The sequence below is a fragment of the Dipodomys merriami genome, unplaced genomic scaffold, assembly GCF_024711535.1.
Source record: "Dipodomys merriami isolate MVZ:Mamm:240054 unplaced genomic scaffold, mDipMer1.0.p SCAF_56, whole genome shotgun sequence".
Classification (NCBI taxonomy): Eukaryota; Metazoa; Chordata; class Mammalia; order Rodentia; family Heteromyidae; genus Dipodomys; species Dipodomys merriami.
The window spans coordinates 8212662-8225956 of record NW_027206135.1 but is presented as its reverse complement, the minus strand read 5'-3'; the positions used below and the strand labels follow the sequence as shown (position 1 = coordinate 8225956).

Genomic DNA, 13295 nt, shown 5'->3' with positions numbered 1-13295 from the left:
AGAGGTAGCCAAGTTAAGAACAGCACCACGCACGTGGTATTCAGGTAAGGGGTAGGTTTATTCATCGTTCAGGCTGGCACCAGGCCATCTTGGTCCTCCTTGCGGTGGGGAAAGGCCTGGGAAAGAGAGCTGGGAGAGCTGGGAAAGAGAGAGAGCTGGGAAAGAGAGAAAAAAAACTAGAAAAGAGCAGAGAGAGACCAAAGGAGGGGGCTGCAATGCTTGGTAAGAAATGTACGCATTATCCTGCCCATGTAATTGTAACCCCTCTGTACAGTATATTCATAAATAAAATTAAATTAAATTAAAAAAAGAGCAGAGAGAGAGCTAGAAAAGAGAAGGGAGCTGGGAAAAAGAAGAGAAGGAAAAAGCTGAGAGCTAGAAAAGAGCAGAGAGAGAGCATCTGGGCCTGCACTAGGCCTTATCTAGGGTATGGGCAGAGAAGGGTGTGGCCACATCAAATTCAGACATGACCTCAGCAGATGCAGATGTGACCCCTTCCAGGTGTCCCAGTTGTCTAGGTAATGCAGGTACTGGGTGGAGACTTTGCTGCGAGGAGGGTGGAGTCTGCTGGACAGCCAGGAGGGGACCTTACAAAGATCTTCTCCCAATCAGTGGGCTTTCTATTGATCTTGCTAGCTATGTCCTTTGCCATGCTGAAGCTCTACAACTTCATGCAATCCCATTTGTCCAACCTTTCTTTGATTTATTGTGTTTCTGGGTCTCTTTTAAGAAAATTTCCGCCTGGGCCAAGGAGAACTAGGGTTTCTCCTATTCCATCCTGTAATGTTTTCAGAGTGTCTGCTTTGACTCTGAGATCTTTGATCCATTTGGACTTGATTCTGTTGCAGGGTGATTGATATATGAGGATCTAGCTTTAGTTTTCTATAAGTGATTAACCAATTTTCCCTGTACAATTTACTGAAGAGGCTGTCTTTCTTCCATTCTATTTTTTTAGCTTCCTTATCGAAGATTAGATGGCTATAGGTCTGTAGGTTCATTTCTGGGTTTTCAATTCTATTCCATTGGTCCTGAGGTCTCTTCTTGTGCCAGTACCAAGCTGTTTTGATTACTATGGCTTTGTAGTAAAGTTTAAAATTTGGTATTGATATTCCTCCAGCATTTTTATTTCTGTTAAGGATCATTTTTGCTATTTAGGGTCTTTTATTGTTCCATATGAATTTTTGGATTGCCTCTTCTATTTCCTTGAAGAATGAGGTTGGAATACTGATAGGCATCACATTGAATTTGATAGCCTTGGGAAGTATTGGCATTTTCACAATGTTGATCTTTCCAATCCAGGAGCATGGGAGGTTTTAGCAGCTAAGATTTATATTGAACTTGTTTTGTATTATTCATAGAACATAAGATTTAAATAACTTATTCACAGAAGTTATTTGAATAACCTATTTCTGTGTTATTTTCTAGGCCCAGAATAGAGTAATCCATTTTATATTTATATTAATTTATGAGTATCATATTAAACTTATTTTAAATTATATGACTTTTTAGAATATAGAAAGATACAGACAATTTGATTGATAACTTATACAATGTCACAAAGTTATTATATGGCACCAATGTAATACATATAATCGGAATGGAGGGGAAGATGGCAGAGGAGAAGCTGGAATCTGAACAAGCTCTCGCATAGAAAGCAGCTTTAGAGTTCCAGGGAACAGTCCTAAGCCAGAGAATCACACCAAGTGTGCCATCACAGGACAGAGAGTTAGACAAGAGAGGGGAAGCCAAGGCAAAAAGACACATCTGAGCGCCTGCCAGCTGCCGCCACGGCGGCGGTGGCAGGGTCGCGGCGGAGAACGCAGCCGGGGCCATACCTGAGCGCTCACACAGAGAGTCCAGGACGAAGGAGCCAGGCGCAGAGGGCTAGAGGATTCTACTCAACACCAGCAAGAACCGACAAGGAGCGGACATCTTCATCCTGCAGTTCGCAGACCAGAGACGACCCAGGATCCAAGACTCGACCTTAGTAGAAGCCCGACGTCCTCACTCCTTCTCAGGGAGCAGAGGAGGGAAGGCCACCCCTCCCCCCCAGCACCAGTGATCTCCATCTTGGATACCGACAAACCTCGGAGGAGCTGCCAGCTCCAACCCAGGCCTTGGAATAAAATGAGTCATTTAGCAGGTCACAAGAACTTAACAGTGGCGAAGTGACCTGCCAGACTCGGCTCCATCCAGGGAAAAGTCACCCAGCTCAGGCACCAGCCATTGGAGTGGCTTTCCTCACTGGGTAACCAGAGCAAAAGGCTGCCCCTCCCTCTAGCAGCCTCAACAATCAATTGAAAAACAGAAACCCTGAGAACGCTCCAGGCTGGGCTCTGTGAGTTTGTTTTTTTTTTTTTCACAAAATAGCCCCAGGAAAAAGCTACTGATTGTTGAAAGGCCTCAACTCTACCCAGAACCTAGCCTTACCACTGCATCCCCCTCTTTTGGGATTCTCAAAGCAGATCACCCTCCCAGTAAACTAATCTGGGAGGGGGATCTCAAAATCTTGGGTAAAGCAGAGCATTTTTCTGCCTGTTCGAACAAACTGACTTAAGAAACCAATCAAGCCACAGGACCTCAAGCTGACTAGAGACTCCAACAAGAGGCTGTTTACAGACAAAAGGGAGATACAGGATTCTTCCCACCCCTCCCAAAAAATCAAAAAAAAAATCAAATAACTTTTTTTTTCTTCTCTTCCTCTTCTTTTCTTTTTTTTTCTCTTTTTTTCTTTTTTTTGGTACCTTATATATATATATAATTTTTTTTCCTTTTCTAAAAATTTTATTAATCTTTAATTTTTGCCTTTTTTGAAAAAATAATTGTTTTCCAGTAACTTTTTTTTTCCTCTTATAATTTTTATTTTAGGAATACATGAATGTGCGTTTTCCTTTCTTTTCTTGTCTTCTTTCTCTCTTTCTTTCTTTCTTAACTATCTTTTTGTTTTTTTTGTCTAGCTCTACTGAACTTCTGATCTTTTTCTCTCCCTTTCTAATCCTTTTCACCTTTTGGTCTTCTGTATGTGACTTAACTCTTGTCCTGCACATCCTCAGATAAACCCGTAGTTAACTAGTAGACCCTATCCCCCATTGTGTACACACTTAATCCACAAATTTATTACTCAATTCAAAACCTCTGAGACTTAAATTCCTTAATAGCAGTACTACCTCTTTATACCTATATAATATTTTAAGCATTTTCTTAAGTTTTTCACTTCTCCTCTATGTCCCTACCCTTCTATTAATATACTCACATTCCTCTCTAAATAGATGGTCTTTTAATCTCCATAATAATTTTAATTTTTACGTTTCTATTTTTTTCTAGTCTCTTTTCATTTCCCTTTCCCTTTCTTCCTTTTCTCTCTCTCTCTACTTGCATCCTACCCAACCTATTTCCTGTATTGCGATTAGGACATAGTTAACTCTCCCTGTGCCTCCCCACACCAATCTATTCCTATTTTTTACCCACATCTCTCCCTAACCCTAAAAATTTCTGGTTTTCCAAATTCTTCTCTGTGGTTCGAAACCCATTAACATATAGTTGTTTGATGTTGAATAGATGTATCTGTTGAACTAGATTGTATCTGTAGACTATTGACTGTAAAAATGCAAACGTTGGTTGATGGTTGCCTTAAGATAGTGTTCTAGCACAAAACTGGTGCTATTTTCATCTCAAATGGGCAGAGTAAGCTGGAAAAACACAAGAAAAATGGCAAATTCGGGTTTCTCAATTCCCAATCTTGATAATCAGGGGTCAGATCAGATAATGAACAACCCAGAGGAGAGTCTCCAAATAGCCCTACAAACACTGGTGGCAACCATGATAAATGAGAAGTTTGACAACTTACAAAGGACTCTGTATGAGCGTGATAGGGAGAGAGAGGAGGCATCCCAGAAGTTTATACAGGAATATCATAAGCGTGAGGAAGCTACTCAAAAACTGATACAGGATTTGCGTGAACAACTTGAGAATACTCAAAGAGAAAGGGAGGAATGGCGTGAGCAGGCTGGGAACACTCAAAGAGAACTGCAGGATTCCCACGAAAGGGAAGAAAGAGAACTGCAGGAATCCCACAGACGGGAGGAAGCTAATCAAAGAGTAATTCAGGAATTGAGAGACCAGGTAGAGAATACACAAAGATCACTAAAGGCATTCATGGAATCCATTAACAAAGAGCTGAAGGAAGTCAGGGAGACCACAAAGGGAATGCTGAATGGAACCCAACAGAAGGAATGGGAGTCCAAAGAAACCATAACCAATCAACTAAGTGATTTGAGAACAAACACTGAACACCAAATTAAGGAAGTAAAGAAATTCATACAAGACCTAAAACAGAGCTTCAACAAAGAATTTGAAGCCATGAAAGCTGACCAATTAGAAGGAAAAGAGATAAAAAACAAAGTAGAGAGTCTTGACAGCAGGTTAGACCATGCAGAAGATCGAATCTCAGGGATTGAAGACAGCCTAGATATTATAGAGAAAGAACATACAACCATCCAAGACAAGTCCAAGAAATATGATAGGTCTATCCAACACCTGGAAGACACCATCAGAAGGCCTAATCTAAGGATAATGGGTGTAGAGGAGCACCTAGAAACAGAAGTTAATGGTCTAGGAAATTTGTTTAACAGGATCCTAGCAGAGAACTTCCCAAACATACAAAAAGATAGGCCTATTCAGATACAAGAAGCTTTTAGAACCCCAAATAGACCAGACCAGAATAGGACATCCCACTGTCACATTATAATCCACACAGGATCAACTCAGAACAAGGAAAAGATCCTTAAAGCTGTCAAGGAGAAAAGGGTAATCACCTATAAAGGGAAACCAATTAGAATTACCTCAGATTTCTCAGCAGAGACAATCAAAGCAATAAGAGCCTGGAATGATGTATGCCATGCCCTAAAAACAAACAACTATCAACCAAGAATACTGTACCCAGCTAAACTCTCCTTCATAACTGAAGGCCAAATAAAAACCTTCCATAGCAAAGAAAAATTGAAACAATACATCTCCACCAAACCAGCCCTACAAAAGATTCTTAAAGATATCCTACACATAGAAAACCAACAAGACCGCAACAAAGGCCAAGAAACTGCACCCAAACTGAGAATCCAAGAACCTTAGGAAGAACCCAGTTTTCGCAGCCCCCAAGAAGGTGGATAACATGGCAGGAACTCCCAAATACCTCTCAGTCCTATCTCTTAACGTTAACGGACTGAACTCTCCAATTAAGCGACATAGACTGTCTAGTTGGATTAAAAAACAAGACCCTTCTATCTGCTGCCTGCAGGAGTCATATCTTGCCCATAAAAACAAACACATTTTCAATGTTAAAGGCTGGAACAAAATCTACCAAGCAAACGGCCCCCATAAACAGGCGGGAGTTGCAATCCTAGTATCAGATAAAATAGACTTCAAATTAAAAATCGTGAGAAGAGATAAAGAAGGTCGCTACATACTAATTAAAGGATCTCTCCTTCAGGAGGATATTACAATTCTAAATATCTATTCACCAAACAATGGAGCACCCAAATTTATCAAAGAAACACTACTTTCCCTCAAATCCCATATAGATCCAAAGACATTAATTGCTGGGGATTTTAACACACCACTCTCCCCACTAGATAGATCAACTCGGCAAAAACTCAACAGAGAAACCGCAGATCTAAACAGCTGCATAGATGAACTAGACTTAACAGACATCTACCAAACATTTCACCCAGCAGCATCAGAATACACGTTCTTCTCAGCAGCACATGGAACGTTTTCTAAAATAGACCAAATTTTAGGCCACAAAGCAAACTTGTCTAAATTCAGAAACATTGAAGTTATACCTTGCATTCTCTCTGACCACAAGGGAATAAAATTAGAACTCAACACCAAAAGCCACCAAAGAAAGTCCGGTATCACATGGAGGCTGAACAACACACTGCTGAACCAAGAGTGGGTCATGGAAGAGATTAGAAAGGAAATTCAAATGTTCATGCTTTTCAACAAAAATGAACACACAAATTACCAGCTCCTCTGGGACACAGCAAAGGCAGTACTCAGAGGCAAGTTTATAGCTCTGAGCTCCTACATCAACAAATTGGAGAGATCTGAAACTAGCAATTTAATGACACATCTAAACCTCCTTGAAAAAGAGCAGCAAGATAAACCCCAATCCAGTAGACGGAAAGAAATAATCAAAATTAAATCAGAATTAAATGAATTAGAATGCAAAAAAACTATAGAAAGAATCAACAAAACAAAGAGTTGGTTCTTCGAAAAACTTAACAAAATTGACAGACCCTTAGCAAATCTTATCAGAAAAAGGAGAGAACACACCCAAATTAATAAACTCAGAGATGAGAATGGAAACATCACCACGGAAACAACCAAGATTCAGAACATTATAAGGGAATACTTCTCAAAACTTTATGCTAATAAGTTTGAGAACTTGACAGAAATGGACCTTTTCCTAGCAAATATTGACATGCCAAAACTAAACCAAGATGAGTTAAACCAGCTCAACAGGCCCATATCAAGCATTGAAATAGAAACAGCAATAGGAGACCTCCCAGTTAAGAAAAGTCCAGGACCAGACGGTTTTACAGCGGAATTTTACAAGGCCTTCAAAGCAGAGCTCACACCAATACTCCTCCAACTCTTCAATGAAATTGAAAGAGAAAGCTCACTACCGAACACATTCTATGAAGCCATCATAACCCTCATCCCAAAACCAGGCAGGGACTCATCAAAGAAAGAGAATTATAGACCCATTTCTTTGATGAACATTGATGCAAAACTTCTCAACAAAATTTTGGCCAATCGACTTCAACAATTCATCCAAAAAATCATACACCATGATCAAACAGGATTCATTTCAGGGATGCAAAGCTGGTTCAATATACGCAAATCAATTAATATTATTCATCACATCAACAGGAGCAAGAATAAGAACCACATGGTTATTTCAATAGATGCAGAAAAAACATTCGACAAGATCCAACACCCCTTTATGATGAAGGTTTTGGAAAAATTAGGAATCCATGGAACATTCCTCAATACAATAAAGGCTGTATATGACAAACCTACAGCCAGCATTATACTCAATGGTGAAAAACTAAAGCCATTTCCTCTTAACTCAGGAACAAGACAAGGATGCCCACTCTCTCCACTTCTCTTCAATCTAGTATTAGAATGCCTAGCTACAGCAATAAGACAAGATGCAGACATAAAGGGGATCCAAATAGGGAAAGAAGAAATAAAACTCTCCCTCTTTGCAGATGACATGATCTTGTATTTAAAGAATCCCATAGACTCAACTCCCAAATTACTCAACCTGATTCAAAACTTTGGCAAAGTAGCAGGTTATAAAATTAACCCCCCAAAATCAATGGCTTTTCTGTATGCCAACAATGAGAAAAGTGTGGCTGAAATTAGGAAAGCAACACCATTTGTAATAGCCCCACAAAAAATAAAATACCTAGGAATTAACTTAACTAAAGAAGTGAAGGACCTTTATGATGAAAACTGTAAAATCTTAAAAAAGGAAATCAACACAGAACTTAAAAAATGGCAAAACCTCCCATGCTCCTGGATTGGAAAGATTAACATTGTGAAAATGGCAATTCTTCCCAAGGCTATCTACAAATTCAATGCAATACGTATCAAAATTCCAACCTCATTCTTCAAGGAAATAGAAGAGGCAATCCAAAAATTCATATGGAAAAATAAAAGACCCCGAATAGCAAAAACGCTCCTCAACGGAAAGAACACTGCTGGAGGAATATCAATACCAAACTTCAAACTCTACTATAAAGCCATAGTAATCAAAACAGCTTGGTATTGGCATAACAACAGACCTCAGGACCAATGGAATAGAATTGAAAACCCAGAAATGAACCTACAGACCTATAGCCATCTAATCTTCGATAAGGGAGCTAAAACAATAGAATGGAAGAAAGACAACCTCTTCAGTAAATGGTGCTGGCAAAATTGGTTAACTACATGTAGAAAACTTAAGCTAGATCCTTATATATCACCCTGCACCAGAATCAACTCCAAATGGATCAAAGACCTTGAAGTCAAAGCAGACACTCTGAAAACATTACAGGATGGAATAGGAGAAACCCTAGGTCTCCTTGGCTCAGGCCGAAATTTTCTGAATAGAGACCCGGAAACACAACAAATCAAAGAAAGGTTGGACAAATGGGATTGCATAAAGTTGCAGAGCTTCTGCAGGGCAAATGACATAGCTAGCAAGATCAATAGAAAACCCACAGAGTGGGAGAAGATCTTTACTAGCCATACAATGGACAAGGGTCTCATATCTAAAATATACTTGGAACTCAAAAAATTAAACCCCCCAACAACAAATCCTGAAAGAAACAACTGCCCAATAAATAAGTGGGCAAAAGACTTAAGGAGAAACTTCTCTGAAGAAGAAAGAAGGAGGGCCAATAGACACATGAAGAAATGTTCAATATCCCTAGCCATAAAAGAAATGCAAATCAAAACAACATTGAGATATCACCTCACTCCAGTTAAAACGGCAAAAATCAAGAACTCTAACAACAACAGATGCTGGAGGGGATGTGGACAGAAAGGAACTTTACTTCATTGTTGGTGGGAATGTAAACTTGTTCAACCACTTTGGAAAGCAGTATGGAGGTTCCTCAAAAGACTTCACTTAGAACTCCACTATGACCCAGCAATCCCACTTTTGGGCATTTACCCAAATGTTTACAAACAAGCCCACACTAAAGCTACCAGCACAACTATGTTTATTGCAGCATTATTTACCATAGCTAAGATATGGAACCAACCCAGATGCCCCTCAGTAGATGAATGGATCAAGAAAATGTGGTATATATACACAATGGAATTCTATGCCTCCATCAGAAAGAATGACATTGCCCCATTTCTTAGGAAATGGAAAAACTTGGAAAAAAATATATTAAGTGAAGTAAGCCAGGCCCAAAGAAACATAGGTCCCATGGTTTGCCTTATTTGTAGTATCTAGTATATGTATGAGTCAAGCGGAAAAGGTCAGATAATGTGATGTCAGGAAAATGAACCCTTAGATGTGTATTTTAATGTTTTTTTTTCTTTCATGCATGTGTTTCTAACGCATTTATAAGATTATCTCTTTGTTGCTTTGTATGTCCCTCCCCCACAGTATAACCCCTGCTTTCACTATATTTGATGTCAGTATAACTTGTGGAGGAGATGGGGAAAAACCAGTTGTTTAAGGATACAGGTGGACCTGTTGCAACAATGAGAAGTACAAGTTGTCATGTCTAAAACGAGCTTTACAATGTCAGTGCGGGGGGGTGGGGGGGGGAGGAATAGGATTGGGATGGGGTGGAGGGGGGAGGCTGGGATGGGATGTGAAGTGTAAACAAAGGAGGAGGCTGCAGTGCTTGGTAAGAAATGTATGCATTATCCTGCCCATGTAATTGTAACTCCTCTGTACATTATGTTCACAAATAAAATAAAATTAAATTAAAAAATACATATAATCGCTTCTACATTGTAAGTTTTGGAACCAGTATATTTTATTTATTTTATTTTTATTTTTTTGCAGATGACATGATCTTGTATTTATTTTTTTATTCGTAATTTTTTATTGTAAAAATGATATACAGAGAGGTTACAGTTACATAAGTAGGGTAATGAGTACATTTCATAGCAAGCATTGTTACCTCCTCCTTTATTTTCCCCCTACCATCACTTCCTTCCCTGCCTCCCCAACTCGTCCTACTCCCCCGAACTTTGTAACATTCGTTTTTCAATATAGTATCTTGTACATCTTGGCATCACAATGGGTCAGCTTACATTCCCATTTAAGCATTCTGCAATATACCTTCCCCTCCCAAAATGACAAAAATGTATATACAAGATGCAGAACACAGGCATCAAATCCAGTGAAAACAGAAGAACCTACAATAGAAACAAAAGAATCGCTTAATACATTTTAAATACATTAAAAACACTAGCAGGGAATTGTTCAGGGACAGCTCCCAGGTCTAGAGCTCAAGCCCCACGACTGACCAAAAAAAAAAAAGAGAGATCTTTCATGCGATTGTTTCTAACATATTTATAAGATTATGTCTTTGTTGCCTTGTATGTCCCTCCCCCGTGGTATAACCCCTGCTTTCACTATATATGATGTTGGTATATGTGGAAAGGAAGGGAAAAAACAAATTGTTAAAACAGGGATACAGGAGGACTCATTGCAACAATGAGATGTACAAGTCGTTATGTCGAAAAACGAACTTTACAACTTTGGTTGTAATTGTAACCCCTCTGTACTTTTTATTTTCACAATAAAAAAATATATATTAAAAAAACACTAGCAGGAAAAAAAAAACATAAAACCTCTTGTGTCCCTGTCTTGGGGTACATTTTGCTTAACATTATCCCTTGTGGTTGTATGCACATGGCCTTTGACCATCTCTGCTTGTCCTAGACATATATTAGTCACTGCAAAGAAGGGAAACCATGGGACCCATGGGACCTATGTTTCTTTGGGCCTGGCTTATTTCACTCAATATAATTTTTTCTAAGACTTTCCATTTCCTAACAACAGAGGCAATGCCATTTTTTCTGATGGAAGCATAGAATTCCATTATATATATATTCCATTTTCTTGATCCATTCATCCTCTGAGGGGCATCTGGGTTGGTTCCCTATCTTAGCTATGGTAAATAATTCTGCAATAAACATGGTTGTGCTGGTAACTTTGGTATGGCCTTGTTTGTGATCATTTGGGTAAATGCTCAAAAGTGGGGTTGCTGGGTCATAAGGGGAGGTCTATGTGGAGTCTTTTGAGGAACTTCCACACTGCTTTCCAGAGTGGGAACCACTATATTTTATAATCTGTAGTTGCTACTAATGGTTATGTAATACCTAAGACATAAAACTTTTGTGAAAAGCTAATAAAATAAAATCTCACAAAAATACATTTTATGGATATAATCATTTTATCTCTTTTCTACATTTTGTACACATGTCTAAGACTAGACAGGTACTACATATTATCTTAAAAACATGCGTAAGCAGAATAAATATGTGTATGAAAACAAGAACTGTGATAGTCAAAATATCATTGTAAGAATGAATGAATTATATGCAAATATGATTTAGAATGCTAGAGGAGCATCTACAGTGAGAAGTATTCATGAATTGGCATTAGCTTGATGATGTAAGGATTTTTTTGGGAGGAAAAGTTTCTTAATTGCAGTTTTCATGTCCTTATTTCTCAAACTATAGATGATGGGGTTGAAAAATGGAGCAAGAACAGCAAACATTAGTGCAATGGCTGTGTCCAAAATTGGTGGAAAAATGGCAGAGAAACGCAGGTACATGAGACTCACACTGCCGTAGAACATCAGAAAGACGCCAAGATGTGCTGCACAGGTGGAAAAAGCCTTCTGACGGCCTTCAACAGAGGGAATCCTCAAGATCACAGTGATAACTCTGATATAAGAGATGGAAATAATCAAGACAGAGAAGATGATGGCCACAGCATGGATCACATCTTCAACCAGAATCATGGATGTGTCTGTACAGGCCAAGCGCAGTACAGGTTCAAAGTCACAGAAGATCTGCTGGATTTGGTTGGGGCCACAGAAGGGCAATGTAGAAATCCATACAATCTCTGGGAGCAACACAAGAAAGCCAAAGATACAGGAACCCGCAGAGAGCTGAGCACACAAGCGTGGTGTCATGATGGTTGGGTACCTGAGAGGGTTACAGATAGCTACATACCTGTCAATAGCCATGGTGGTAAGCAAAATCCCCTCTGAATTTCCTAGGGAGTGGAAGAAGTACATCTGTAAGAGGCAGCCAATCATGGAGATGGTCCTCTGCTCACTGATGAGGTTGGAGAGCATCTTGGGAATTGTGGCAGTGGTGTACCAGATCTCCAAAAATGAGAAAATACTGATGAAATTATACATGGGATTGTGGAGACGAGTATCCATCCTGACTGCAAAAAACACAATGAGATTCCCAACAACAATGAACATGTAAATGAAGAACAAAGGAATGAAGAAGATGCTACCATCTTCAAGTCGGGGGAATCCAGAGAAGAGAAACTCTGTCACTGCTGTAGTGCGATTATTTTTCACCGTAGTCTCAGCAGTGTTGACCATTGTGGGAGAAAAGATAGTGCACTTTTTAGCTGAAAGGTAAAAAATTAAGATGTATTGGTTTGTATGAGAATCAGATGAAGAAGAGTCTTTACATAATACCCATTCCCAAAACCAATAGAGATCCATCCAAGAAAGAGAACTACAGACTGATCTCCTTGATGACTGTTGTTGCAAAACTTCCCAATAGGTGATTAAGTAAGTTTTCTCAATAACATTCCTCAATATATTGAGGAATAAGGGCTGTATACGACAAACCTACAGTCACTGTTATATTTAATGGTGATAATCTAACATCATTTCCTCTAAAATCAGGAATGAGACAAGGATGTTCCCTCTCTCCTCTCCTCTTCCAAATAGTATTGGAATTCCTAGCAATATCAATAGGCAAGAGAAACACAAAGGTGAAGAAGTAAAACTATCCCTCTTTGCAGGTGGCATGATCCTGTGTTTAAAGAGCCCTATAGATGCTCCCCCAAGTTATTAAGCTGGTCTGAGACTTTGGCAAAGTAGTAGGGTATAAAATCAACCCACAAAAATCAGTAGCTTTCTGTATGCCAGCAATAAAAAAAATTGAGACTGAAATCAGGAAAACAACTCCATTTGTAATAGCCTCAAAAAATACCTAGGAATTAACCAAAGAAGTGAAGAACCTCTATTTTGAAACCTAAAAATTTGAAAAAAGAAATTGATGCAGATTTAAGGAAATGTAAAAACCCTCCATGCTCCTGGATTGAAACAATTAACATTGTGAAAATGACAATACTGCCTAAAGCTTTCTACAAATGCAATCCCCATCAAAATCCCAACATCGTTTTTTTCAGAGAGATAGATGAAGCAATCCAAACATTTATATGGAATAATAAAATACCCCAAATAGCAAAAACAATCCTTTATAGGAAGAACAGTGTTAGAAGAATATCAATACCAAACTTCAAACTCTTCTCACTAAGCCATAGTAATAAAACCAGCACAAGAATAAGCCTGAGGACCAATAGAATAGAAGACCCAGAAATGAACTCACAGACCTATAGCCACCTAATATTTGATAAGGGAACTAAAAATATAGGTTGGAAAAAAGACAGCCTCTTCAACAAATGGTACTGGCAGAATTGGCTATACATGTGCAGAAAACTGAAGCTAGATCTGTAT

General features: G+C 38.9%; 1 protein-coding gene across 1 annotated transcript; it reads right to left on the bottom strand.

Annotated features, from left to right (window-relative positions):
- Window positions 1-1843: 1843 nt before the first annotated feature.
- Window positions 1844-12146, bottom strand: LOC138812075 (olfactory receptor 6K3-like). The gene is made up of 3 exons (XM_070000014.1): window positions 11219-12146; window positions 9173-9189; window positions 1844-1894 (listed from the first exon to the last, which is right to left on the bottom strand). The coding sequence occupies exons 1-3, from the start codon at window positions 12144-12146 to the stop codon at window positions 1844-1846; spliced, it is 996 nt and encodes a 331-aa protein (XP_069856115.1).
- Between the last annotated feature and the right edge of the window lie 1149 nt (window positions 12147-13295).